Source organism: Leguminivora glycinivorella, chromosome Z (assembly GCF_023078275.1).
Source record: "Leguminivora glycinivorella isolate SPB_JAAS2020 chromosome Z, LegGlyc_1.1, whole genome shotgun sequence".
Lineage (NCBI taxonomy): Eukaryota > Metazoa > Arthropoda > Insecta > Lepidoptera > Tortricidae > Leguminivora > Leguminivora glycinivorella.
Window position 1 is genome coordinate 55,356,402 of NC_062998.1, and position 23,661 is coordinate 55,380,062.

Sequence of the window (23,661 nt, forward strand, 5' to 3'; positions counted from 1 at the left end):
AAGACCGTTTTCACATTATCCGATCCGATATCGGATGTCGGAAGGATTTCGATAGAAAAAATCCAAGATGGCGCCTGTAATGTATGCGATATCGGTCCGACATCCGATATCGGATCGGATAATGTGAAAACGCACTAAAGCGGGCTCCCACAGCCCGCCGACCCTGCTAGGTATATTTATTCGGGCGGCAAAACGCGCCCGTCTTCTTCCCCGCCGTCCGCGTCGGTCCGGGTCATCCGGGTGCGCGTCAGCTCTACTCTCGCACTAGCACAGCCCGGCCTACTCCGACCTATCTGTGCACTAGCGATGCACCCCGGCCGGCCACAGTTTAACACATTTTAATACTGTTCCCCGGCTATGCACGGGGGAAACGACATGGGTATAGTAAGTCCTGCAAAGATATACCGTTGCTGACTTTTCTGTAGAGCAATGACAGAGCAGACAGAGACCATTTCATTTTGTTATGTTACATAGAATTTACTTAGGGCCAGTCGCATCAACCACATTTGACAGACACATCATCGTCACGCAGCAGACGTCTATGGAACTTCCCATACTATAAAATTTAACGAACGCTTTAACAGTAACAGACGGTTTGAAGCAACCGGCCCTTAATAATGCACTTGGTTTTCATTCCACATGTATGTGTCTGATGACTAATTTCACCTAATTTAATAATTTGGTTTATTCTTGCGAAACTTTCATAATAAATTAGTGACTTTTTAGATATTTCCGTGCTGTTATAGCACCGGTAACGGTCCTCACCGCCGAACTAACGGACCCATGGTCTTATCCCACCCCACCAAAAACATTTTCATATAAAATGACAAAAAGATCACATGTAGAGTACAGCTTTTAACTCTATAAGCTCTATCTTCACAAGCTATACTATATGTGACTGATCCCCTCTTTAAGGGGTTGGGGGGTAAAAGTTCCAACTTTTTACGGGTCCAGGAAGTATCGTGAGTGACGACTTTATTTTTATTCGGATATCTATAAAACTTTGAATCACATATAAGTTCGTCATTGACCTCATTATCGTAAGAACATTGTTTATCTGGTAATTCCGGTATTATCCAGAATTCCAGACCCAAGTTGTTAGGGTTCAGTAAAACGACGAGGAAAAGGAAACTACTTCAAGGAAAGGTGCGCTAGTGCCCTTGCGCTTCACGAGTTCCTAGATTTTACTCTTGCGCTTGAAGGTCATTTTCAATTCACTGAAATGACATTCGGAGTGTCTCACGCCGCTCGCCCGGCGACAGCAGTCTGGCAACTATTAGGCGATCTAACGTTTAGTTTCTAACAGACAGGTCGATTCCGTGCGGCAAGCTGCTAGCCAGCGCGGCGACGGGCCCTTAAGCTGGAAGCACGGTGCGGTGCGCCCGCGGCGACGTTTATGAGTAATTTAACAAGTGTCTCTTGCGGGACGCGGCGGGTGATTTACGCACACATAACCCACTTTTATGACAAAATTTTATTGTTTCTCGTCCCCGCCTGCCCGGGGAGCTGATAATGTCATTTGAGATGAATCGTAACCGACTTGTACTTGCCGCTCTTTTTAAACAGTAAAAAACGGGTGAATCTTAACACTTGACGCGATAAAGGCGATTTTCTTGTTTGGTTTCCGGTGGCGTCCGAGTTCGGGCCGCACGCGCAAGTTGGTGGAGGAGACGAGATGAAGATCGCCGAACGGTTACTACTCGTAGTTGATAATTGAATAAATTAGGTTTGTGGTCGTTTGGTCACTCTGCACTCTACAGGCTGATGACTAATAAGCTAATAACTATTATATTTTGCTTTATAATTCAGCATTTTTTAAATCGTCATTGGAACCGAGATTCATAAACATTGATTGATTGATTTTCTGTTGTGGAGCTTTAAATATGCATGTATTGATTAAGTACTAATTTACTCACAAAATTCGCAGTACTGCAGAAACTCACTACAGAAATAATAGTTTTTCTACTACGAGTATTATGATAACTAACGAGTGTTCCGAGTGAGAAGTTGAAACCTAATCAGAAGGGTATTTTCTTCAGGTCTAACGTTAGACCGGGCCGGGGCGTCATTCTAAACAACCTGTATATAAAAAAAATTGTTTAGAGATGACAGTGGGTATAAATAAAATGAGATATCATGTTAATGCTCGGGTAACATCAGCTATCGACGCCGGCGCCGGGCTCGCCGTCCGGCGGCGGGCCGTGTCACCGGCTCATCGCCGGGGATTTCACCAAAACATACATTTGAATTACTATTAATACTCCAAGTTGTTAGGCTTACGACCCGATTGGTACTTAAAGGCACTGCAAAAATGTGCTCTAACTAGATACGATATGGCTTATAGGATATTACGAGCTTTTTTTTCTTTCGAATAAAGCCATAATTTTTGATAATCCGATTCATAATGTTTCGTATCTACTTACAACAAATTTTTGACTTACATACATACGTATATGTATATTATTATACTTAGATTGTTATAGTAAATTATTAAAGTACTGCGAATGTCAGTTCGCTTCGTGTGTTAGGGCACAGCACAGTGGATGTCATTCCAGATCTACAGCAGAAACCAAGTAGGGAAAAATCGCTTCCGCTGCCGCTTGTGGCTCGCTGCCTCGAGATGAGAGATCTCGGATGGCGCGTACATCAGATAAGTACGTGGCGCTAGAGTTGTACTGTTGCGGCACCCATAGCCTCTTCCCACGGAATTGCCCTTTTTAAACTTTTAACATGTTTTGTAGGATGTAGTGAACCCGAAATGCTTGTTTTAGGTTTAGTGTTTAGTAGGCCTAATAATTTTTACCTATTTGCTTTTTAAGTGCCGCTGCCGACAAGGATAAGCGATTAAATCAGAAACTGAAACGAGCTAAGCGGCGGTGAAAAGTCAAATTTTGATTGACTCTCTGCCTGTGAGTTTTGACGCTTTAGAATACGTCACCAGACGGCGTAAAACGCCACGGAATTGGTACTAGAAATATTTAATTACATACCTACATCATTCGTAATGGCTACGCTGAGTAATGCAACTTCTCTTAAATGTCAGAACCTTATAAGTATGTATACGATTTTTTGAGCTAGTAGATAAATAGTTGAAGAACTGACTTGCCCTTGGTAGGTGGCAGGTCCAGTGCCTTATGACGGACGACGAACAAAAGCAGTATGCTAATAAGTTGGTCAGCATCATTAATATAGCGAATGGCATTCAGCAGGCGCGACGCGAGGCGGCGCGGCGGCGTCGCTCGCGCATTCCTCGCAAGCTTCTAGGGCTTATGGCGCACCGCACCGCACCGCGGAGGCCTAGCCTTACAATAACCATTCACGTTGGTACCGATCAATGAATTTCATCCGAAGAAGATACAATGTAATAAAAAAATTATATCAATATGCTATCGCGGACTCTTTTGTACACCTATGAGAGAGACAATTTCGCCATACAAAGTTTTGATATAAGTAGCTGAAACGGTTTAGGCAGCGTCTTCGATAAAGCTCTCACTGCTCTCAGCAGTCTCGGCCAGCCGAACTTTGTCCGACTGGATTAGTAAATGTTTTAACCAATTCAAATAAATTATGTATGTACACTATGTTACAGTCACCGGCATAAATAAGTGATGATTTCTGTAGGTACCCTGTCGCTTTTAATCATTTAACAATTTCGTATGACATTTCAAACACGGCGTTAATGTGACAAGGTATAGAAATCATCACTTATTTATGCCGGTGACTGTAAATACCTAAACCTACACAAGGATCACCATATTAAGAGGATACAGTAGCTAAAATGGAAAGGAGCCCCCCTTTCAACTTGGGAATTTTAGTTAATATTATACAAGTGTTATTAACTAGATTTATCGAAAAAAAATTGTCCATTAAGAACAACTCAGTCAAAAGATATTTCAAAAAAATCTTTAAAATCGAGGTTCCGCTCTCGACTCTTTCCTCCTTCAAAACTTAATCAATCGGAACGAAATTTGAGAATCTGAATAACAATGAAATAATCTATGTCGGACCGTTTAGCTTTTTTGGTTAATTGTTACCAATCTTGAGTATCATACCTTTTTTTGCGCCACAATGAAAAAGGCCATTTTTGGAAATTTTTGATTGGCTCTAGATTCTTTAAAAAGCAGGGTATCAAAAAAATCAAAACGGTCCGACACAGATAAAAATAATAACAATCTGTGTTGAAAAAATCATTGCTCTATCTTCAAAAACCAGGGAGGAAATAGTCGAGAGCGTCTGTATGGAGAATTGACCCCTACCGTATCGTCTTAATAGTATTTCAGTTCAGTAGTATTTTACTTTATCGCAAACAACACATACACACGCGGACTGGTTATCCATACTAATATTATAAATGGGAAAGTGTGTTTGTTTGTTTGTCCATCTTTCATGGTAAAACAGAGCGACGAATTGAAATGATTTTTTAAGTGGAGATAGTTGAAAGGATGGAGAGTCACATATAGGCTACTTATTGTCTCTTTCTAACGTGAGCGAAGCCGCCTGCAAAAGCTGGTATATATTTATTAGGGACACGGTACTAGTGGTATGTACTACTAACCTATGTATTAGGGCCTAATACATAGGTTAGGTACAATCGATAGGGATACCCTGTACACTGTGTGTAGGCTGTAGGTAGATATAGCATGTTAAATTAAAGCGATGATATGCCGATAAAATATAAATATTAATGATTTTTATTTGCGGAATACGTAGGTATGTAAATGGCGAGGCCACTCATCATAAAGCGGATAACAGATGCTACAAGAAATAAACGGTTGTCTCCATATATGTACTAGCTGACTAGTTACATTACACACGTATTTTAGCAAAACCAAGTGAGGGGGCGTCATTATGACTATCATAGTTGTATGAAAGTTGTTAGTTGTTATAGTTGTTGTGTAATGATATAATACATTAGCACACTATGTCCTAGCGCATACATTCATGCATTAAAGCGCGTTAGTTTATCTCAGTCCAACTGTAGGTACCTACGAGGGCTATTACCAATTACTTCACCCCCTCAACTACAACTGTAAAGAAATATAAACGTCATGTTGCTCATGTCGTGTTTATATTATTTCTCGTTCAGCGCCGCTACCACGAGATTCACGTTCTATCACAGGTTCTACGCATGTCACTCCAACTCATCTTTCAATCATAGTTTTAAATAGGGTGAATGGAATTTTTGCGTAATTTTCAAATAAAAAAAATACATTTTAATCACGTCTTCGATATTTATAAAAATTATTAGGCTGACAGAGACCACAATGCTGAGCAAGATCCACTAGATTTACAAAATGTCCAAGGAAGTTTGTTACTTTTTTTGTTACTACCAGATTTCTTAAAACTTTATTTTTTTTTTGCATTTTCGACAACAAAACAGTAAAAGAGTTTAGCCTGTGTTATATTACAAATATTACAACATTATGTCTGTACTGTAACTACTGTAAGTACTTATAATTTCTGTATCTATAATTGTAGTGCAATGCAAGTAATGCAACTAGTGTCATATTATAGTCATAATTATACCCTCTCAGCGGGTTGCTTTTGTTTCAAAATCAAAAATCAAAATCAAAATAATTTATTCAGCAAATAGGCCACAGGGGCACTTTTACACGTCACATGTACATAGGTATTTAAAAAAATATTTAAAATTGAGTTGAAATTACAATTGATACTATTATATACTAATTCTAAGTTCTAACTAAAGTTAACTCTATACAATTAATTAGAGATGTAGAAGGTCTCTAAATGTCGAATTACAACCAAGAACTACACTAAATTTTAATATAAAAAGTACAAATACAAAAAAAAAAAAGTCTAAAATTACTTTAGAGGTGCAAATGACTCTAAATGTCACAACTAAAAATAAAATGTATATCTACTTAATCTAATTCTCCTTAGAGATGTATATGGTCTCCATGAGTCAAAATCATATATTTAAAATATTCACTAAAAGAAAGGAAACAAACGACAACCGAACAAAGTGTCCTAATTTAATAAAAATTAGAATTAAAGTTACTAAGTTATAACAGCCCCAGTAAGCTTAAACAGACCGGTCTTCACAGACGGCACCCGTTCACGAGTATGACGCGTATCTCAGCCATCTCAGTTTGACTTTCAAACTTAAATGAGGATCCTATTTATAATACAATTGTACCTACACAATAAACTTGGGAATATGTTTGGAAACATGTAAGGATTTTATACAATTTCTCGGTAAGTTAGTCTTGCTCAAGTGCTATTGGTTCATTACAAACCAGTTGTCGGCACCTTCAAAGTCAATTAAAACGGTTAAACTTTAAATTCGGAACGTTGTTCTGTATTCTGGAGTCCGGAGCCTGTATAGTAGTATACTATACGCTGCTGCGATATTCTTATTTATGAGCAAATACTTTTCAAGTCGTCGAAACCTTAGTCGATTTCACATGATGCGATCCGATATCGGATGTAGGACCGATATATTCCATACATTACAGGCGCCATCTTGGATGTTTTCCTTTGAAATCATTCCTACATCCGATATCGGATCGGATTCGGAAAATGTGTAAACGGACTTAGACGGTCTCGGTTTGGTGATGACACCTACATGGTGTGTATAAAATATGTAAGTACTTATAATTATTATGTAGTCGTTCAAAATATTCTTCTTTTACTTTCCTAATCAAAAACGGTATAAAAACGACATTAGGGAAAGCACACACTAGCGTGATAAACGTCAGCGTTTATTCGGGGACGGGGCTATTGGAAAATGGCATCGCTGCTCAGGGTGTGTAGCCAGGCAGGCAGGCACAATGGCACAATTGGCACAAATTCTCACGAAACGCTCACGAAACGGAACAGTCATAGATATTTATCTCTATTGCTCATGCGTATTGGCGCGACAGAGCCAGACTACCTTTCGCGGCGTTTCGTTTTCGTTTCGCGTCGCAGAAATGTCATTCGGCTACGGTACCAGTTGCAGCAACCATTGCGAGGAGCAGTCATAGAGTTGGCTAGACGCTGTGCGGGTAACTATTGAACTGAGTAAAGCCTCCGCCAAACATAGAGCGTTTTGACAGCGCAGCGTTAGCCGAGCGGAATACGTGCGCATGCACTGCTACGCTCTCAAAACGAGCATTTGCATGTGGCCGAGCAGTAATGCTCTGCTGAGTATTTCGATTTGATTTATAGTTATTTGTTATACAAGGGGGCAAAGTTGTATTTTAACGCCGAGTGTGGAATTGAAAAACGAGCAAGTGAAAGGATTCTATAGTTGAACCACGAGCGAAGCGAGTGGTTCGAAAATAGAATCCTGAACTTGCGAGTTTTTTAACACACGAGAAGTAAAATACATTTGCACCCGAGTGTAACACAAAACTTTTCCCCTCACTACAGCGAGGAAACTACAACGCAAAAAATGCGTTTATCACTGCTTCCAGTAGTTCCACAGGTGGTAAATCATCGTCATCACTAGATTAACCCACTTTTATCAATTTCAAAGCAGGAAATTTGCCTATATTGAAGGTCAAATTACTTTACCCACTAGTGGATAAAATGCGTTTTTACCCGCTGGTATTAAAGGACAAAACACGTGTTTCCGAGCTAGTGAGGGGAAAAATTTTTTATCGCATACGCGACAACTGAACCCATGTCCGACAGTAAACATCTACGACTCCCACCGGAGGAAAGGGCTTAAGCCATCACCACACGGGGCATATTACGATTAAATAGGTTTAGGAGTTTTAGGACTGACCTGAAATAGTCGTTCTTGCAGAATATATTGCTGTCCCTCGCGTAGCAGCGCTGCTCGGAGTCAAGCGGCATCTTGCACTCGCAGCAGCGCAGGCAGGGCGTGTGCCAGCGGCGCTCGAGCGCCAGCAGGTAGTAGCGGTCGGTGATGCGCGCGCCGCACCCCGCGCACGCGCACTCGTCCGGCTCGTCGGGCGGCTCGCGCTTGCGGCACGACGTGCACGCGCGCGGCGACCCGGGCGACAGCGCCGCGCCCGCCCCCGCGCCCGCGCCCGCACCCGCCGGCGACAGAGACTCGCCCTCGCCCGCGCCAGCCGCGCCGCCGCCCGAGTACGATGACAGGTACCGATCGTTCTGTTGCTGCTGCAATAACAACACACTACTTACAATACAATACAACCCTGCACACCACACAACTGTCCATTTCTATTATTATTAATGGGGAGGCAAAGGAGCACACAGGTCGCCTATGCCGGCAATGGACAGCGATAAACCAGAAAAGAAGAGGTCTGTGTACGCTCTTTTCTTGAATGTTTACTAAGAATACTAAGTAGTATCGTAGATATCGGTTCGGAAATAATATATAGGTACTTAAGTACCAATTCCCTATTTCAGACTAGCGTTGTGTTTCTTCGCGGGTATTGTAACAGACTGTTTTTCGAACGATAACGACCTGACAATTTTTTAACAGCCTTTACATGTTGCTTATGGTCTTAAGCACGTTACAAATCCCCTACGTTTGGACTGGGTCTGGGGGCCGATTTTTGAGTCTCACGGCGTTCGAATTCAGAAAATTGTCACTGAAAATAATAGGCAATTCACCGTTTTCAACCGGTATTTTAGTGACAGTGAGACTCAAAAATCGGCCCCCTGGTCTGGAAGCGCCAGCGCGAGCGAGCTACAAGCTTGTACGCACGCGTGAAACGAACACTAGTCTGCAATCGCCCTTAGTTGAAATACATGAAAATTCCGTTACCTACGAAAATCAATTATACAAATAAGGTGGTATTTTTTCCCATTGATGTCAAAATAACTGGGATGTAAATACAAGTGTATATGGTAGTAAATGGTTAACCAGAATAACAACATCGTAAACAGTGAAGCCCCGAGCCTCGGCCAAACATCCCAACTAGGATTCATCCTCCCACGCGACATCACAACTGACTTAATAAAAGCTCTTTCACTTTTAATGCGATACCTACTCGAAACGAAAATAACATTCATTGTACGAATAATGTGAACATCGCACCAATCGGTCACTTGCTAAAATCAAAAATTACGTAGGTACAGTGAGTGAGCTCCATGAATTTATTCATTCATTGATAACTTCATCATACACTCTTGCAGCTGCAGCTCACTGTACGTTTTCCGTGACCAATACGCTATCGAGAAACCTAAGGTAAGGGGGGGGGAGTCATACTCGACTGGTGGTTAGTTTCAACTGAAAGATGTTTTCCAATGTTTCAATTTTCGCGTTATTAACTACATTACCATATTACTCTACCGAACACGCGTGCTACAATACCACGTACATATTTTTTCCGTTAACCTTTTTTATATTTATTTTAAACTTGTTCTAAAACGTCAAAATTCGTGGTAGATGTTCTTAAATAAATCGCTTTAATTTCATGCATTAAAGTAAACTTGAATGAGGATTTTTACTTAGTAAAAGTAAAAATTCTCAAAAACTGTTTAAGGCAAAAATTATGTACTTATAACTTTCTCTGTGATAAGTACTATAAGTAGTGCTGCACTCTGGCGACAAAATAGTCCAGTAGTAACTTTGTAATTGCCGTAAACCAAAAGCCTACCTTCCTACTTAACTATTATTAATTAATTATTGCACACGAATATAGTAATTATTAAGTCTGCACGCGTATTAAACGCATTCGTTCATTGTATGATTTTTATTTGATTATATGTTTACATTTATATGCTCGTTGTTCCATTATAAATGTATTATATTATATGTTGTTATTATTTATATGTCGCATGGCGTAATACCTACATCGTTTCTCTACTTTTAAATGTTTATCGTATAAAAAAACCGGCCAAGAGCGTGTCGGGCCACGCTCAGTGTAGGGTTCCGTAGTTTTTCGTATTTTTCTCAAAAACTACTGAACCTATCAAGTTCAAAACAATTTTCCTAGAAAGTCTTTACAAAGTTCTACTTTGGTGATTTTTTCATATTTTTTAAACATATGGTTCAAAAGTTAGAGGGGGGGGGACGCACTTTTTTTTCCTTTAAAAGCGATTATTTCCGAAACTATTAATATTATCAAAAAATGATTTTAGTAAACCCTTATTCATTTTTAAATATGTACCTATCCAACAATATATCACACGTTGGGGTTGGAATGAAAAAAAATATCAGCCCCCACTTTGCATGTAGGGGGGGGGTACCCTAATAAAACATTTTTTCCCATTTTTTATTTTTGCACTTTGTTGGCGTGATTGATATACATATTGGTACCAAATTTCAGCTTTCTAGTGCTTACGGTTACTGAGATTATCCGCGGACGGACGGACAGACAGACATGGCGAAACTATAAGGGTTCCTAGTTGACTACGGAACCCTAAAAAGAGCCCTTGTGTTGTTGCCGTGGTCCTACTTGCCGAATAACGAATGAATGAAATCAATTTAATCAATTTATTCTGGAAATATATTCCATAGATAATTATAAACTATAAATAAATTATATTCATAAACGTCTGTATACGTATTCGTATTATGTATTTGTAAATATATCAAAGGTCAGACTTCAGATGTTCGATGACTTCACTATTGACTGAAGCGTTACCGTAGGTAAGTCTACAGTTCTACTCTACACTTTAACTGTGTGTTTCTGTTTACTTCATTTCGCTAATGTAAGTCCGAACCGAGTGATTTTTTTTTAACCACCTCGGTGGCAAATAGGTATACGGCCCGCCTGATGGAAAGCTTCCTCTAACAGGTCGCAATTCTCAACTGATTGAGGTGAAATTTTGTGACCAGATAATAGGTAATTATGGCTAAACAAAATAGCTTTGATATTTAAAAAAAATGCACAATTGACATAAAGGATTGAATTATTTTTTAAAAACCTCAACAGCATATATCTATGTTAACTGTAATAATGACATTAATGATTGATTAACTGTGATCATCAATGTTTTTCACTTGACTTTTTCCAAGCAATCCGCGAGGTGTTTCCTATTAGAGTGTTATTACAAGCAACGTACAACAATAGGTACCTGCAGACTGGGTGACGTGTGACGTGTTGTATGTTCATGTCTTGTCAACGTAAAGAAAATCTGAAGCAGGTGATTTTATACTTGACTACGGCAACGCAAATGGCGTTATGATTCTGAACGGTATGTATTTATAGTTAGTCTGATGTCTGATATATGAAGCCTATGTTGTAATGCTTATATTATCAAATGTATAGGTGCCTATATGAGATAAGTATATCACATTTCATATTCAATTAATGCAAAAGTCCATTTTTTAATAAGTAATTCTAGAGGAAAGTTGTCTGTGGCCGACGGGAGCGGCGGCGGCGGCGGCGGCTGGCGCGCGGCGAGGGCCTACCGTGAAACAGCAAATTGAGGACAGAATTTCTATTGTTTATTAAATAACTTTTAAGTAAGAGTCATTTTTAAAACGAAATACCTAATTACTTAAAGGTTTCAGAATCATAACTAACGATACTCTGGCAATGATTAGGTACACCATGATTTCAATAATTTGGTCAAATGAAGGAATCCGCTATTTCATTCACACTTAATACTTGCACTTTATTCTCATTTAAGCAATTAAAGCGATTTACGAATTTCGATATTCTTGTATGTGTTACGTTTTGCGCCAAGTACATGATAACGGATTGGAAATTAAGCCAATTTGTTGGTTGTAAGTTGGCTAGTGTCCACTCGCGCCGTCTCCGTCGTGTAGTGATGAGTGATAACATCGGCAGACGCCGTGATAAGTGATAAGGCGACCTCCGCCCGCCCCCGCCGCCGCCCCGTCGCCCCCGCCGTCGCTAGATACCAGTGACCCACATTCCTACCTGACCGTCTACGTCTGCCATCCACGACACGACACGCACTAATACTCACGCTACTCTATACTAAACAACTAAACACACCTGTAATGGATGCAATGCAATAACCGTGTACGTAACTACGTCCCAGCGTACTAGTATTTACTTTTACAACGTAAATCCAATATTTTCACTCTTATAATATGTACCTACCTACAAAATAAGAAAGTTTAAAATTATACATTGTTTTTTATTTTATTTTAAGTTCCTCAATACTAGCAAAACCTAACTAGAATTAGAAATTAGATTTAAAGTTTTATTAAACATAAAATAAAATGTATGGAAAATTAAAACATAAAGGAAAAGGACTGATCAGGAAATCCACCTTCAATGTTTGTACTTTAAGTAGGCCATTTAATTTCAAATGTATGCATATCCTCTATATCTACCTATATGTCCACAAATGTTACAATCATAGTTAAAATATAAGCGGTAATTCAGCGTTATAATTTTGAATATTAGTCGGAACAGCAAATTATCTTCGCAATATGTATTATCTACACATAATGTGATCTGTGTAGGGTGTCCTCCGATATGTATTTAATTATTTATAACTATTTATAATAATTGATAATAAGTACAAAATCAAGGATTCATATACTCGTATTTAACCTAGCAAGTTAAGCAAAACACAAGCTTGGCTGATAGAGAATGCCTTATGGCATTAAGCCCGCCTTTTGGGCTTCAAGGTTTTCTTTGGTAACAACAAAAGTTAAACAAATATTAAAATAAATAGTAATGAGATATTATGTACTAGTTACTAGGCAAAATAACTATGTACTACTTGGAAATACCTAAGTAAGTAATAATTACTTTCAAGTAGGTACAGATGTAGTGCGAACATATTGTTCTTCGTATATTTACGGAAACGTACGAACGTGTGATGCTATTTCAGTCACTCTCAGTACAAGAAATACTGACACTGTTGAACTGGCATCACATATACGATCGTTTTCGTAAAATACGAAGGAAAAGCTTTCCTCTAAGTATACATGTTCTTGTGCCGACGGAAAACTGCCAAGAGTGCCACGATCCATACTAATCCAGATCCGACGGGCGGAGGGTGAAAGGAACCAAGCCACTGGTCATTCAGCTACATTTCGCCTCCTAATTTATATACTAATTTATTTTAAACTGCCACGATTTTAATATGCGGAGGAAAGTGTCTTGGAGAGCACGGAAACAACGCCGTCCTTGACTTCCTTGAGGTTTTAAAACTTTGTAATACCTACGCGATGCGATCTAGTCCCGTTACAATTTTAATTAATTATTTTATTTTATTTGTATGTTTTTTTATAGGTCATGTTAAATCAAAATGCAAGAAGACCCACTTCTTATTTTTTAACAATATCAGTTTCAATTCTTATTAAACTGTTAACAGCAAAGATAAAAAGTCAAGCGAAGCTCGGATGCCTAGGTATACGTACTATTTTATTTACTTATTCAAACAAAGACTACCTAAGGTAACGGACCCAATCATGGACAGTTTAAGAAAAAAATTCGCCTGTTTTTGATATTTCACTGACAAATGTAAAAATTCTAGCGCTAAGCGTGTTAAATCTTGAATGTCCTAACCTTCTTTTACATTTCAAACGTATTTCAGAATAGATACACCTATTGGTTTCTTCATAGTTAACAAATTAAAACTAGGTGTTTTTTCTCCAATTATGGACGGCAGTTCTCCAGTAATGGATCCCCCATTATGGACAGTGAAATAAGTTTAAAATTTTACTTTCAAAGCCAACTGATACTCAATGAGTCAATTTTATATACCATAAATAAAATTAGTTTTGGTTATTTTAACGTAGGTACGATTGTTTCTTGTAAATTTTGGTTTTGTAAATTGTTCCTTGTCCATCATAGGAGGTACGCAGTTTTTCGGTTCCAGTAATGGACACTCGCAAAATAACGCTATTTCTTTATATCTTTGGAACAACAAAGTAGTATGTTTTATACCTTATCTCATGCTTAATGCAGTAAGTAAAACTCATTTAAGTTTACACCGAGTATTATTTTTTTATTTTTTTATACATGAACTCAACTCTCTTAGCAACATTACTAAGAATTCGCTTGAAATTTGAAACTTCAAAATGAAACAGTTCTACAACTCTAGTTTATGGTACATTGCCGTCAGTTTTTAGAAACTAACTTTAGATATTTATTTTTAAGGATTTGTGTTTTTTTGTCCATAATGGCATCACCGTCCATTATAGGGTATTTTACATTACATTGATACTTTAAATATACACAAGGTAAATATTGTATTTCTTGTTGGAATATTACATAATTTCTATGGTTGAAACTAGTAGTAGTAGTTCGTGATATCAGGATATTATAAGTATTATGTTCAGGCTTATGATTTCTGAAGAAGTTACAAGAAAGTGATGTGTTAAATAGTGAATAAATAAATATAAATGCTGGACTGTAGTTGTAAGCATCGTACCTACATAGTAAAGAATACAAACGATAGGCAAGTCGTTACTGACGATGTATTATTGTTATTGCCTGATATTTATAACCGACTGAAATATTAAGCTCGGAACACACTACGCGGACGTCCGTCGTAAATCGACCGCGGACGGGAATCTGGACAATGAAATTACACATAACCGTGCAAACTATCGGTCGACGGACGTGGACGTGGCCTTGAGCGCATGGACGTCCGTTCGAAATCTGGCTCGCTGGATGTTTTGTTCCGTGCACACTGTTCGGTCGCGGTCGCGGTCGTTTTACGACGGACGTCCGCGTAGTATGTCCCTAGCTTTATCGTTTCGTATAAAATCGTATTGGAATAACTAGTGCACCTCACCTGTTACCCACGCTTATTAAAAACACGCAAATAAATAATTGAAAATAAAAAATATTTCCTTGGTTTCATGAACACAAAGTAATACACCATACCTCAGCAGTTCTCGAAAATGTTTCGCCAACGCATTGTGTAGAAGGCATATGTATATGTAGCTATTAATAATTAGTATATTAAAGTACCTGTATTAATGCACCTATAATACGACCATAGATAATACATCGATGAGTAAATAAATAGTGTGCGAAGTGTCAGACATAATTTATAGATACATAACTATAACGCATGCATTGCTGTTGCGCAAATAATATTGTAATTAGTTTTATATAGATAAAATCTCTAACAGTTTTATGTAAAATACTTAATAATAAATCCTGTAAAAATGACAAACTTCATTCTAATACGAATAACTGTTATTTGAGAATGTTAAAATCACGATTACTACAAAAAATATATTCAACGGGTGCAAATAAATGGCAAAGTCAAGCGGGTAATGTGACACCGAACAAAATAACTTACACTTACATTTAAATGTTTTAACTTCTGTTTAAAAAACGCCGACTATCCAAACGTGTTGTGTATTCATTCAAAGCATAAGCATTAAAAAAATCTAATGTTTACGTACTTAAAAACTCTATATAATCACTACTACGGTTTGTCAACTATCGAAACTAGCGTTGATTTGATATTTCTGTCAGTTTCGCGTTGTTTGTTTTTTTTTTGTTGAGTTATTTTTAAATGAAAATGGTCCCTTCCCTAAGGTATCATAATACAGTAGGTACCTACGTATATCGCAATACTTTAGTGCCATCCCTTACATTTACTTAGTTTCACAAAAAATATATTATATGAAATAGAAAACCTTAGAGCACAAGCTGTCACACGTGAAAAGTAGTTAGTGTTCAATAAATACCCGGCTGAAAGAAAAGGTTTCGGGTGAAGGGCGCGAGCTTACCCAGTGCATCGCTCCCCTGTCCTCGTAAACTCCCATCTGGGGTTCAATGTTTCCGTTGAGTATGGTTGGAAGGCTGGGCTTGGCCCCACTGGCACTCACTCACTCACTCGCGTGCGCTCGCGGCGCGCTCGCCGGCGGACTGGCGGCGGCCGGGGCCCCGCCCCGCGCGTGGGGCGTGGGGCCCGCCCCGAGGCCCCCACCCCACCCGCAACCCACCTACACCAGACACACCACCACAACTAAATACATTTTTCCAACCAACATTTGGGGTGCCGATGCCGGGGGTACGAAATGTAAGGTACTTAATACATACTGTATGCTTTGAGGCTCACTAGCTTTTTGCTCATGACTTTACTCATAGATACTCGTAGATAATGAAAAAAGAACCTTAATTATCCTACTCCATTTTTCATCACTGTTTAGTGATATTAATTGTAACGAAATGCGCTGAAAATATCTATCCTAGCAATTAGCACTATACCTAACTGTTACATCTTCAAGAGCCGTAAGAATTTCTTTTTATCATTGTTTAGCTTGAGCGGTTTCATATGCTCTGTCTACCCCATTTGGGAATACAGGCGTGAATTCATGTATGTGTGTATGTCTTTCTGGTAAGGTGCTGTATTTATGAGTTGTATGACGTCTGATGACTATAATTATTTGTATCTAGTATTATTATATCTGGGCAACCGAGCTTCGCTCGGTTCTGTTTCGTATCCTTGACATGTGTCGCCATCTAGTTCAAAAATGAATAGTACCTACATCGAGCGAAAGAATTCTCAGCCTTAACAACACAACTACTCCACACGAGATGGCGCGCATTTCGCCACAAAAACTCAAATAGTGTATTTTCTATTCGTTTTAGCCTTGACCTGTGTCGCCATCTAGTTTGCAATAAATAGTACTTACATCGACTGAAAGAATTCTGTCTTAACAGTACAACTACTGCACACGAGATGGCGCGCGAAGAAAAACGCATGAAAACTCGAAAATTCGCGTTTTCCGGGACCTAAGGATAAGTTAGACCGATTTTTCACCCCCAAAAACCCCCACATAACAAATTTCTGCGAAATCGTTAGAGCGGTTTCCGAGATCGTCAGTGTAAATAAATATATATATAAATAAATAAATAAATATACAAGAATTGCTCGTTTAAAAGTATAAGATTATTTTTCATGCATTCATTCAATAATATAATGTCAATAATAATATTGAAAACAAAAAGAGTAAAAAAAACTTTTACAAATAAAATTTATTACAAATATTTCTTTTTTTAGCTAATCTATCTAATAATCTAATATCAAACAGGAAGTACCTAATCCAAATGTAGGTATAACTTTTTACATAATTAATAAAGGTTTGAATCGCGTACCTAATAATGGACCTTTTTTAAACTACTTAGCCATGAATTACGTACAATTTTAACTTACAAGTCTAATACAGCGAGGCTTTTCATGTGGGTGATTTACAATTTAACACAACACACAATAATTTTGTAAAATAAACAAAAATGGAAACAACGTGTGAAGTTTCAAAAAATAAAAACGACGAATCAGGTCCATAAAAGATAGGTATTAGGTACCGTACCTACCTAGTGCAAGGACTTCGCTTGGCGCGTCTTGGCGGGGGCACTGCCGTGCCTACAGATGTACCTACTACCTAATCTCGCGACTCCGGTGTCTACTTAAGTACCTACAATTCTCTGATGGTTGTCAATTTGTTTCAATTTGAAACTAATTCAGAGTTATTAGTACTTATAGAGCTTTATAATTTTGCATACCGGTCGAGTTTGAAAATTACTCTATTTGGCAGGTACGAGTATCCTTTTAACCGGTATGTTTTTGAAGGTTTTAAAACCCCCGACAGATCAATATTTTGGTTAATTTAGAGCTTTTGTTAATTATGTAATATGTATTTACGTAATAACAACCACTATCAGATTACCCCATTAAAAAAAATAAACTTAAAACCAAAAGAACGAAAAAAATAGCTGTATTTTAGTATCAGAAACCGTTTTTTACTCCAAAAAAAAACCAATCTCAAAAATATAAAAATTTCGTGATGACAAAAAATTGCGAATTTAAATATAATTATGAACATTTTTACTATTTATCAGCGAGCGAGCAATTCAATTCAATTTTAAATATATTCTAAATATGTACATGTGACGTGTAAAAGTGCCCCTGTGGCCTATTTGCTGAATAAATTATTTTGATATTTGCGAAAACCACGTCCATTCATCAGAAATAAAATTTCACAAAAAAAGGCTATCTGACACAATCTTATTTCTAGAAGTAAAAGAGCGTGTCAGATATTTATGCAGCCTTCTATTTATTATAGGATGTTGTTGCCGGTGACTATACGTTTTTAGGGTTCCGTAGTCAACTAGGAACCCTTATAGTTTCGCCATGTCTGTCTGTCCGTCCGTCCGTCCGTCCGTCCGTCCGCGGATAATCTCAGTAACCGTTAGCACTAGAAAGCTGAAATTTGGTACCAATATGTACATCAATCACGCCAACAAAGTGCAAAAATAAAAAATGGAAAAAAATGTTTTATTAGGGTACCCCCCCTACATGTAAAGTGGGGGCTGATATTTTTTTTCATTCCAACCCCAACGTGTGATATATTGTTGGATAGGTATTTAAAAATGAATAAGGGTTTACTAAGATAGTTTTTTGATAATATTAATGTTTTCGGAAATAATTGCTCCTAAAGGAAAAAAAAGTGCGTCCCCCCCCCTCTAACTTTTGAACCATATGTTTAAAAAATATGAAAAAAATCACAAAAGTAGAACTTTATAAATACTTTCTAGGAAAATTGTTTTGAACTTGATAGGGTCAGTAGTTTTTGAGAAAAATACGGAAAACTACGGAACCCTACACTGAGCGTGGCCCGACACGCTCTTGTTTACTGCCGTCATTGACACTTAAGCACCTATTGTACTTAGGTACTACCTGTTACATACAAGCACCAACAGCGTCCGAGTGGAGTTTGATCCATGCGCGGATCCTTGAGATTTTGTTTATTTTTTATTTCATAAGGTACATAAGACAGACAGTAATCGAAATTAACAAAAGAGATACAGGTTAGAAAAGCTTAAGAACTAGATTACAGTTCAAAATGATATGTACCTACGATTATATTATACGTTCATGCAGTGAATCATTAATAATTATACTTACATAAGTATAAATATTAGGCAGTTATAGTAATAGGGCCACACGGTAAGCTCAAGAGGGATTGTCTTGTGGATACTCAGACCAGAATATCATTAACAGTACACCTTATAAGTAAAACCAAGTCCCCAACCTCGTCTGGCTAGGTTCACACTGCGTTAATTTTCCTGTATATCGTACCTACGCGAGATTTTATTGAATACCGTAGTGCTCAATATGATAACTTTCACATTTTGATAATTACGTAAGTATTACATAGGTACAATCTCTTGCCAAATATTATGTTCAGAATTATTTAAGAAATATGAACTTTTTCAAATTGTTTGATTTAATCAAACATAATCCAGTGTTGCAACGCTAGTCTTATACATAATATAGTTGATATATGTAGTGCAGCACTGAGATAATCATTTTGAATCAAATATGTACACGAGCTCGGGCTATAGTCCCCATCTCGCCACGCTAGCCCAATGCGGATTGAAAATCCACATATTCCTTTCAGTTTCTTCGCCGTTAGTATGTTACGCAGGTTTCCTAATGACTTTTCCTTCGCCAAAATTACATTCCGCACATACATTCCTAATAAAAACTCATTTGACCAACACCAGCCACCTCCAGATTGAGAGTCGGCGTCAACTGTTACACCGTTTCTACTTTATATTCGCTTACGAAATTTAACGATGCTATTTAAGTAGTTTCCTCCATTATTGTACCGACACGATATATGCCGAAACGAATAGAGATTTGTAAAAATAAAAACACTGAATTTACACTTACTTAGTAAAGACAAAACGACAACTGGCGCCACCTGTCGCAGACGCGTGGCATTCGGTCGAACTCGTGCCCGGCGCTGCAATACAGCGTGCCCCTTCACTACGCAGGTCCCACGGTCAGCCCGCAGGTGGCGCTACAAGTCGTGCTCGCGCCACAGAATAAATAATATTACTGACGACAGACAGGACACTTCCTACCAACAGAATTTTGGCAGCTGTTCAGGGTTTAATGAATGGCACCATATACCTGTCGAGTGTCGACTATATAGGGTTGTCAAAAATCAAGTTATCAGCATGGTTTTCTTAAAAAAAGATCCATTGATACGAACCTTATTTTATTTAATGATTACTTGTCAGTCTTGTCACGTCAATTGGACAAAGGAGATCAAGTCGATGCTGAGACTATAGTAATCGCATAGATCATTTTCTACTTCTACAAAAACTTTTATCGGTAGGTATAAGAGAAGACCTCTTCCGATGGTTTTCCTCCTACGTATTGAACAGGTCTCAAGCGGATGTCCTGAACGGATTTTCATCACCTTGGGTGGAAATCACCTCAGGAGCGCCTCAAGGATCTCTACTCGGGCCATCAGTGATATTTCGCAATGCTTCAAACATTCAAATATTCTCTTATTCGCCGATGACATGAAGGTCTTCCGGATAGTCTTATCTTACTTATCTCCAGGAAGATCTCCTTATACTAGATCAATACTGCGTTAACAATAAATTAGATTTAAATGTTTTGCTATTTCCTTTACTTACTCGTAAGCGCAATGTCTCTAACTCCAATTATTTGTTAAAAGGTGAATTTATTTCCAAATGCAATGAAATAAGGGACTTGGATGTCATAAATTATATTCAATAATTAATCATATTAATTAATTCCATTATGACTCATAATTGACAATAAGTTGATCTTCGATCGGCAAGTTGACTCGATTGTAAACAAAGCTTTTAAAGTGCTCGGTTTCATTATAAGATCGTGTAAAAATAAAAACCTTAAAAGACTAAAATCAATCAAAATTATCTACTGCACATTTGTAAGGAGCCATCTAGAATACGCGTCTCAGGTTTGGAACCCGTGTTATACTATTTATATTTCTAAAATTGAAAGAATTAAAAAAAAAGTTAATTCGCTTTCTAGGTTTTAAATTTAAACTTCCAAAACTAAGTTACACTCAACATTGTGCCAAACTTCACTTGCTATTAATTCGCTTTCTAGGTTTTAAATTTAAACTTCCAAAACTAAGTTACACTCAACATTGTGCCAAACTTCACTTGCTACCTCTTTACGTCTGGTGCAATATCTCTGACGTAATCTACGTTATGAATATTGCTCAAAACTATGTTGACTGTCCGGATCTCCTGTCAAGCTTTAGGTTCTCAGTCCCCTCACGCCGTGTCTTGCGTGGGCGACGGTCGCGCGACCGTCGTGCGACCGTCGCCGTCGCGTCTCATACTTCCAAATCGATAAGGTTTGATTTCGTATGCGTCGCATCGCCGTCGCGCGACCATCGCGCGACCGTCGCCCACGCAAGCCACGGCGCGCGGCGTCACGCCTTTCGTCTCGCACTAAACGAACGTTTCAAATCCCCTACGCTAACACTAACTTTAGGAAGAACTCCTTTAAATATTATAAGAGCCATTAGGTCTTTTACCGACACGTCTGGTACCGAATCTGTTTCCATGATTTATTTCCTAAATAATTGTTGAAACTGCCTGCACGAGCGGAAATTCAATGTAACTTATCTTTTACGCATTTCTGCTTGTGAACATTCGTCTGTTGAAGTTTATGAGGTTATTACATTTATAACCCAATCCAGTACTCAGTTTAATCAATAAACATTATTATGTTTATACCTTCAACCGGTCAGTATGTTCCGACTACTAAATGCAGTAATTGGTACGTGGTTGCCATATATCTATAAATAAATGAAAAGTTCTATTCTTGTATCTGTATACTTGTTGGGCAGCTATTATTTTTAATCTACTTATCTACGGCCCTGAAAGTTAAAAAAATATGCGAAATAAGGAAATAGGTAATTGTGATTTTTTCTGAGAAATTGTTATCTCGTGAATCTTTTGGTAATTTTGAGGTTTTCGTAAATCAGTTTCGCCACCTGTTTTATTTTGAATTATTAATAAATAGATGACGTGAATAGCAGCAAGTTCAGAATTCAATACGCACCGCCACAAATATTCTGCCGCGGTCCTGTCGTCGAATCCCGGGAAGGGCATTTATTTTTGTGATGGATGAGATGAGACTGATGAGCACAGATACTAAATTTGTTCCTGAGTCATGGATGTTTCTTATGTACTTAAGTATATAAGTATTTGTATATCTGAGTACCAACAGCACAAGCTTTCTTGAGCCTACCGTGGGACTGAGTCAATCTGTAAGAATGTCGCACAATTTTGACATATTTATTTTATAAGTATGTGATGTTGGTCCCTTGTGATTGTGGCAGGAGCGTGCGCGCTGGGCGCGGCGGCGGCGGCGCCGGCGTACCGGCCGGCGCGGCCCTCCACCGACCTCTACACCATCTTCGACCCCATATTCGGCGTGGTCACTCCCTCTCGCTACATGAAGAGCATGGCAGATTTTGCCTTCAGGTACTTTACTCATAACCTGATATTCAGTATAACCATAGAGAAATATAAGTAAGGAAAGAGCGGTAGGTAACTCTATACCATCCAAAACTTAGAATTGAGCTTTGGATGGTATGGAGTTAGCTGCGAAAGTGCTCATCTGTGTAGGATCAGTTGCATCAAGCCGTCTGTTACCGAAGTGACCGTGAGCTAGTTCGTTAAATGTTACTGTGTGAGACAGTGCACAGACTGCTGCGAGCCTGTGGCCGATGCAACTGGCCCTTACTGCCCTCAGTGTTTTGGACTTCAGTCGAATTGATACCCACTTATACCCAGGCGACACAAGTAAAATATAAACAGAAGACTGCTTACTTAAATATTTTTTTTCTAAATTTTTATTGTATAATAAACTGATATTTTAAATATTCAAATGTAGGGGCACTGCTATGAATAAAATATAGTTACTTATCGAAATCAATATCCAGGGAGGAAAGAATCGAGACCAGAATTGGTTTTCTCGTATAACTCTTAACTATGTGAAGGCTCTAAGTTTTTCTGGTGCAGGGCTCGGCGGCACCAAGAGAACGGGACAACGAGCAGCGGCGCGGATGTGCGGCCCACGCAAGCGATGCTCGCCAACTTCTCCGTGGATGGTGGTTCCAGCAGCATCGACCCGCAAGCGGAGGGGTTTACCGGCAACAACGGCGCTGGGTCCACATCTCCTGCGGCACTGGCCCGCCGTGATCTGGTCGACAACACGACCGACGCCGGGTCGACATCGACGTCTACTGTGGCACTGGCCCGCGGTGATCAGGTTGACAATAGGAGCAGGAGCGACACTGCATCTACATCTACAGCGGCACTGGCCCGCCGTGATCTGGTCGACAACACCACCGACACCGGGTCGACAATGTCGACGTCTGCTGCCGCACTGGTCCGCGGTGATCAGGTCGACAATACTAATAGTAGTACCTACACTGAGTCTACATCTACAGCAGCGCTGGCCCGCGGTGATCAAGTCAACAACACGAGCAGGACCGGCGCTGGGTCTACATCTCCTGCGGCACTGGCCCGCCGTGATCTGGTCGACAATACGACCGCCATCGGGTCGACAATGTCGACGTCTACAGCCGCACAAGCTTGCGGGGATCGGGTCGACAATAACACCGACGTTGGCTCGACGTCTACAGCGAAAGATATTTTATCTGCACCGAAATAATATAAATAGATCGAATATAGGTAATGTAAATACAAACTGAGGTAACGTTATTTTCTCCTATTCCGATAAGTATTAGGTACCTACATTTATATTTCAAACGCTAAGTTATTTAACGAATCGGTATTATAGTGTAAATAATATCGGTAGCGTAGCACCGTGAATACCGGAATGAAGTCCGCGCGTCTCTATGTGGCAGCAGAGAGCAGGCTGATCGGATGCCCTCGCTGGTCGGCAGCCCGGCGGCCGGCCCGGGCCCGGCCCCGGCCCCGGCCCCGGCCTGTCGCGGAGGCGCGGAATAGAGAATACTCGGGAAGCCGCCTCACAAATAAATTGACA

The 23,661-nt window shown here is 39.1% G+C and overlaps 2 protein-coding genes across 3 annotated transcripts in view; one reads left to right on the top strand and one right to left on the bottom strand.

Moving 5' to 3' along the window:
• LOC125241115 (protein apterous-like) overlaps positions 1-15,698 on the bottom strand; it is a 112,168-nt gene extending 96,470 nt beyond the window's left edge. For both annotated transcript variants that reach the window (XM_048149444.1, XM_048149443.1), the window contains exons 1-2: positions 15,569-15,698; positions 7,733-8,091 (exon numbers count right to left, since the gene is read on the bottom strand). In XM_048149444.1, coding sequence (XP_048005401.1) covers positions 7,733-8,091; positions 15,569-15,604 — 395 coding nt within the window. In that variant the 5' untranslated portion in view covers positions 15,605-15,698. The remainder of the gene's footprint in view (positions 1-7,732; positions 8,092-15,568) is intronic.
• Positions 15,699-21,452: 5,754 nt separating this feature from the next.
• LOC125240424 (protein EGT2-like) lies at positions 21,453-23,355 on the top strand. The gene is made up of 3 exons (XM_048148315.1): positions 21,453-21,556; positions 21,986-22,130; positions 22,671-23,355. The coding sequence occupies exons 1-3, from the start codon at positions 21,538-21,540 to the stop codon at positions 23,323-23,325; spliced, it is 819 nt and encodes a 272-aa protein (XP_048004272.1). The 5' UTR covers positions 21,453-21,537; the 3' UTR covers positions 23,326-23,355.
• The last annotated feature ends 306 nt before the right edge of the window (positions 23,356-23,661 follow it).

Coding starts and splice junctions, on each gene's coding strand:
- LOC125240424 (XM_048148315.1), top strand. Junction 22,131..22,670: donor ATGGCAGATTTTGCCTTCAG/GTACTTTACTCA, acceptor TTTCTGGTGCAG/GGCTCGGCGGCACCAAGAGA.